Below are 6,000 nucleotides of genomic sequence, written 5' to 3'. Positions count from 1 at the left end.
AAAATCTCAAGTTACTCCCTTACAGCATGTTTGGTTCACAGAATGAATTTTGAGATATAGGAATGCTATTCCATAAGGAATGGAATAGGCAATGAATAGAATAGGAATTGTATTCTATTGTTTGGTTCGCGGAAGGAATAGACTTTAGGAATTATATTACAGTGTTTGGTTGATTTAAGGAATAGAAATGAAATATGTTTTAAAAGACATAAATACCCTTATAAAAATATGTGGTGGTGGTGGTGGTGGTGGTGGTGGTGGCGGTGGCGGTGGTGGTAGTGGCGGTGGTGGTAGTGACGGTGACGGTTGTGGCAGTGGTGGTGGTGGCGGCGGCGATGGCGGTGGTGGTGGTGGCGATGGTGGTGGTGGCGATGGCGGTGGGGGTGGTGGTGGTGGTGTTGGGGTGGTGGTGGGGGCGGCGACGGTTGTGGCGATGGTGGTGGTGGCGGCGCCAGCGGCGGTGATGGTGGTGGCGACGAGCCGACGACGGTGGTGAAATAGGATAAATTTATATATAGGATAAAAAAAATTAGGTTAAAGAAAGGGGTAAAAGAAAAATAGATTCTAAAATCTATTCCTGAGGGTTCAGTAATAGGCTAATACCAGGGGGGCCCTAGTAATAGCTATTACCTTATTTGAGGTAATAGGCTATTACCAGGAATATTATTCCTGGTAATAGAAATGGTTGCCAAACAAAGGAATAGGCCTATTACTGGGAATGCTATGCCATTTCCGGCCTATTCCGTGAACCAAACGGGCCATTAGTGAATTTGTCATAAAAATATATTGAAAATTTTGATATCTTCTTGTATTCAAAAATTATGGTTTGATTACCATTATGTATAGTAAGTGAAATCAGAAACTTTTCAGATTGTGTGTTTTACATGATTGAAGACAATGATCAAGTGTTCTCTTGTTTGTACTGAGTCACAAGTTCCTTATACGAGACTCAGGTTACTAACAAGTCATACGAAGATTATTGATTTTTTTTGAAATTGAAGAACCTTGAAATAGAATGCTAGGAAGTTGAAAATAATGTTGCAAAAGTGGTTTCAATATAAGAAAGTGAATAAAATGTGAATTTCCTACTTTACATCTAAAATTTTAAATATTTTTTAAATTTTTCCGTAAATTTTAACGGCCGGGGACCAAATACGCCACTTCTTTCATAATTGAGGGACTAAAAATGAATACGGTCATAACTCAGAGACTGAGTCGTCACTATCGTTATAACTCAGGGACCAAACTCGCCATTTTCCCAAAATTTTAATTACTTATTTTTCTCCAACTTTTGAGAAGTATTTCGTTTATTATCCAAGAACCCAGGCTGGTTGGGCTAGCCCATCTGGCCCATATTTTTGGATCAAATATCAATAGCTATACAATATGCAAAAATACTTTTTTGAAAGTTACGTTATTCAATGAATTTGTTGGATTAATATCTAATTAAATTAGAGTCTCATCTCGTGAGATATACTATGTGGTCTAATGGTATCCGGGTTGGACTTCCATTTGGAAGATTGTGAAGATTGTGATTTCGAGCCTCAGTGGAGGCGTTATTGGCTCTTTGTGTTTCAGTAGGTTGAGAAAGTATATGAACAGATACTACATTGTAATAGAGCTAGTAGCATTCAAAAAAAAAAAAAAATTAGAGTCTCATCTCGTGAGATATAATTTTCAGTGTAATATATAGAAGAATCATTGTAGTATTAAAAATGTATGGAGTAATATAAAAATCAAAATATTGAGATGCAATATACTATGATAACACAAACAAGAAACAAGAAATAGAGACATGAGAAAACAATAATCTTTTTAAAAAAATACCTAGGGCATGAAATGCAAGAGAGACATGTAAATAAAAAAGATATAAGGGATTATTTGCAATTTTTTAAATGCATAAATATTAATTATATAAAAGTTTCGAATTGAAAGTGATGATACACTATAGGGGTACAACACTACAAAAATATAGGAGTATATAGGGGTTGGAGTAAAGATAATAACCCTCATCTCTATTGACTCAATTTCTTTGAAACGATTACTCTAAAATGTGTCATGAAATATGTTTTCTTTTAGAAAATACGTCTTGAAAATTTTTAATTACAAAAATGGTGTTGAAACATTTTATAAAAATTTTTAATATAAATACATGTCTGAAATGCGAAAATTTTTAAAAAGTTTCTATATGTTGAAATAATGTTACTTGGCTAGGCCTCACAACGCTAGCTTAGTTGGTTCGACCAATAAACTAAAGCCTTGTTCGAGCAGCAATGTAGGGATTCAAATCATACTAGAAATATGGGGATCATTGAAAGAACTCGACTAATCAGAGGTGATAAAGAGTGTACAGGCAAGAGATGAGAAGAATTAATCTGTCGTAAGTTGAGAAAATTAATGTATAAAAAAGAAAAATAGAATTGGTGTCATGGTGTTACTAGCGGATCGTTATGTTGTGCATCCGTATGCACCATGCATGGTGCATCCGGATGCAAAAACGACGTCGTTTTGACGTCTAACTTAAAAAAAAAAAAAATCAGAATTTCATAACTATACATCCAGAATTACATAACTACACATCCATAATTTCATAACTATAAATCCAGAATTGCATAACTACACATCCATAACTTCATAACTATACATCCAGAATTGCATAACTACACATCCATAACTTCATAACTATAAATCCAGAATTGTATAACTACATATCCATAACTTCATAATTACACATCCAGAATTGCATAACTATACATCCAGAATTTCATAACTAAAAGTTCAGAATGAATGAACTAAAAAATGAATAACATAATATTTTTGTTGGGAATCGAAACTGATTTTTTTAAGTAGAACGCGCGTTTTGATGCAAAACGACGTCGTTTTGCATAAAACGCGCGCCCTACTTAAAAAAAAAAAAAAAAAAAAAAACCAGTTTCGATCCCAGCAACAACATTATGTTATTCATTTTTAGTTCATTCATTTTGGATTTTTTAGTTATGAAATTCTGGAAGTGTAGGTATGCAATTCTGGAAGTGTAGTTATGCAATTATGGATGTGTAGTTATGAAGTTATGGATGTGTAGTTATGCGATTTTAATTTTTTTTTTTTTTTTAAGTTAGACGCCAAAACGACGTCGTTACTAGCCTAGTAGGCTAGGCCCAATAAGCTAAGGTTGTTGGGCTAACCCATTAACTCAAGGTGTGTAAATATGGGTAATAGTTATGCTGTGCAACCGAATGCACCATGCACATGGTGCATACGATGCAAAACGACGTCGTTTTGACTGAAAACGCACGTCCCACTTAAAAAAAAAATAATTCAGGTTCGATTCTCGGCTTTGAGCTTCAACTGCCCTATCTACTGGTCCGACATTTAAGTCATTTTGTTTTAATCTAATATTTGCTAAATAAGCTGACAAAGAGTAGTATAGTTGGAAGTTGGAACCTGGGAAATTAAGGCTATATGTTTACTCCAATTTTTCAGTTTTTATATCTATAATTTTTTATTTCTTTGATTTTTCATTTTTCCATTTTCCATTTTTCAAATTAGCGAAATGTATAACTACATGTATTGTTTTGTTTTTTTTTTTTTAAAGTTCCTTAATTTTTCATTTCTCAGTGAAAAATGAAGAATTTTTATGATTAGTAAATGTACCATTATTTTAATGATTTTGCGCTCAAGAGTTAGTTTAATATGGTTGTATATACTAGTTTAATTCATAGTAAATATAATGAAAATTTATTCCATAATATCTTCTTATTTTGATTTTTAATTATACAACGTTACATTGTATGACGTAGTACATACTAAAGTTTTTATATCTTTCACATAAAACTTGAACGTGAAGTAGTTGTACGTTAGTCGTGAATAATGTGTCAAACTCGTGTTTAACTTCCTATACTTATTTCACTGATGAGATATAACACCAACACCTTTTTCTTTATTTCATCAATTTCTACAATAATAAATGATAAGTACATACATTACTCTGATATGACATTAGAACCATACAAAAATTTTATAGTTTCCAACTTCGTACCTGAAATCTTAATTCGCTCTTAATTAATATGAAAATATAATCATATAATAATTCATTTAAAATGAAAATACTTAATTAACCCATGACGCCCCTGCCTGCATAGACATATATACTACGCACCAAATACAATAAACTTGAAATTTCATTTATATATATAAAAAAAATTTACAATATCGTGTGAGTTTGTAAAATTGTACTTTAAATTTCTCTAAAGTAGATGAAATAAAAAGTACAACTTACCAAACATAAAATGTAACTTACAAAAAGTAAGGTACAATTTAAAAAACACACGAAATTATACAATTTTTCATATATATATTTAAGAATGAATGTGATTGATCATGGCTGCTTCTGCTTCTGTGTGTAGATATAATCAATGTGAGCCTCCATCGTCTTTCTCATCAAGCATTCTTCTTCTCCTTCCCCTCCACAGTTTCCCTCCGCACCTCCTCTCACTGCCATCTTATCCTAAAATTTCAATATGCATTAACAAAATTAATAAAAAATAATTTTTTTTTTTAAAAATCCTAAATACTTTTTTCACGGTTGAAAATTATGGAATTTCCGACTACCTAAAAATGATCTTAAATCAAGTCGAAAGCAAAAAGTGGTCAGAAATAGCAACAAAGATTTTTCCGGACACTAAAAGTGGTCGGAACAAGACTTTCAACTAGATTTATTATCTACTTTAAGGTGGTCGGAAATTCCATAATTTTCAGCAATGTTGTGAGTAAAAGTAACTCTGTTACATTGTAGTATTTATCAATACATATTTTTTCAACCTACTGAAACACAAAAAGTCAATGTCTATGAGTTCGAATGTGTGACTTCCCATTTAAAAGAACCAGTTATATATGCTGCTCAAGGTAACACTAATATAAAAAAGTTTGGGTATTGGTAGAATCGAATCTATGGCGACGTTCAAACGTATAGTAGCTAAGATTTCATTGATATTTAGCTATGAATGAGAAGTGAACTTACCCCATGATTGGTGTCCACCGGAGTGACGTCGGAGAAGGTGGCCGGGACCGGCCGGGAAACAACCTGCGACGCCGCCAACAGAAGTACTAGGAAGGCGATCATGCAAAAGCTTGTAACTTTAGACATTTTATTTTTCTCTCTTTTTTGGGTTTCTTCTCTTCTTTTTTCTTCTCTACTTTCACCCTTTAATCTGCTAATTAAAGAACGGACTGCAGTTTGGTGATGAATTTATAGGCAGAGAAGGAAGGCAGCTGTCGCATTTAAAGTATTCATAATATAATTCACTCTTTTTTTCTTTTTTTTTTGGTCATTTTTTTATTACTTAATTATTAAGAAGGGGACTAAAAACCAAAGGTTGGCCACATGAATTTTCATGGTTGAATTAGTATATATATGTGTGTACGTATATCTTCGAGAAGCAGCGGAAGAGTTTCGATGACGTAGCCGACAGAGTACAAGGTAAGGAATTGCTCTCTTATCGTACATTTGGTCTGATCTATCTAATCCCTAATAAATTGTTTCTCATTTTTTAATGGACAATATATATTCTTAAATCTGGATAATATGTTTTCTATTGAAGTTTAGCTCATATTATCACATTCACATAAATTTCATATTTAAAAGAAAAATAGAAAAAAAATAGATTTCAATGAAAGGAAAAAAAAAAAAAAAAAAAAAAAACTGCAGAAGTGTGCATGTGGTGAAAAATTATAAAATAATTTGAGTAATTCAAGATTTACTTTTTTCATGTGTTTCAGATTCATAAGGTCTTGAATATAGTTAAGAAGATGAAAATTTGAAATAAAAAAAAAATGGATAGAGACCCTTTTACGATCAGACTAGTTCAGTTGATTGACTTGATTCGATAGATCATTCTAAATCCTTGCTTTATTGATAGTAAGTTGTCAAGATCAAAAGTGATGAATACTCATTATATATAAGTAGTAAAAATTTGGGGATGGACTAATAAAACAATGTGC

General features: G+C 32.4%; 1 protein-coding gene across 1 annotated transcript; it reads right to left on the bottom strand.

Moving 5' to 3' along the window:
• Positions 1-3,966: 3,966 nt before the first annotated feature.
• Positions 3,967-5,243, bottom strand: LOC109161752 (phytosulfokines-like). Its single transcript, XM_019310251.1, has 2 exons — positions 5,021-5,243; positions 3,967-4,507 (listed from the first exon to the last, which is right to left on the bottom strand). The coding sequence occupies exons 1-2, from the start codon at positions 5,144-5,146 to the stop codon at positions 4,379-4,381; spliced, it is 255 nt and encodes an 84-aa protein (XP_019165796.1). The 5' UTR covers positions 5,147-5,243; the 3' UTR covers positions 3,967-4,378.
• Between the last annotated feature and the right edge of the window lie 757 nt (positions 5,244-6,000).

This window comes from Ipomoea nil, unplaced genomic scaffold, assembly GCF_001879475.1.
Source record: "Ipomoea nil cultivar Tokyo-kokei standard unplaced genomic scaffold, Asagao_1.1 scaffold2926, whole genome shotgun sequence".
NCBI classification, from domain to species: domain Eukaryota; kingdom Viridiplantae; phylum Streptophyta; class Magnoliopsida; order Solanales; family Convolvulaceae; genus Ipomoea; species Ipomoea nil.
This window is presented reverse-complemented; position numbering and strand designations above follow the sequence as displayed.

What these genes read in the sequence shown, in the direction of transcription:
- LOC109161752 (XM_019310251.1), bottom strand. Translation starts at nt 5,146, where the DNA reads ATGTCTAAAGTTACAAGCTTTTGCATGATCGCCTTCCTAGTACTTCTG. An exon ending in CGGTGGACACCAATCATGGG is followed by an intron (nt 4,508 to 5,020) that starts GTAAGTTCACTT and finishes TTGAAATTTTAG; the next exon opens with GATAAGATGGCAGTGAGAGG.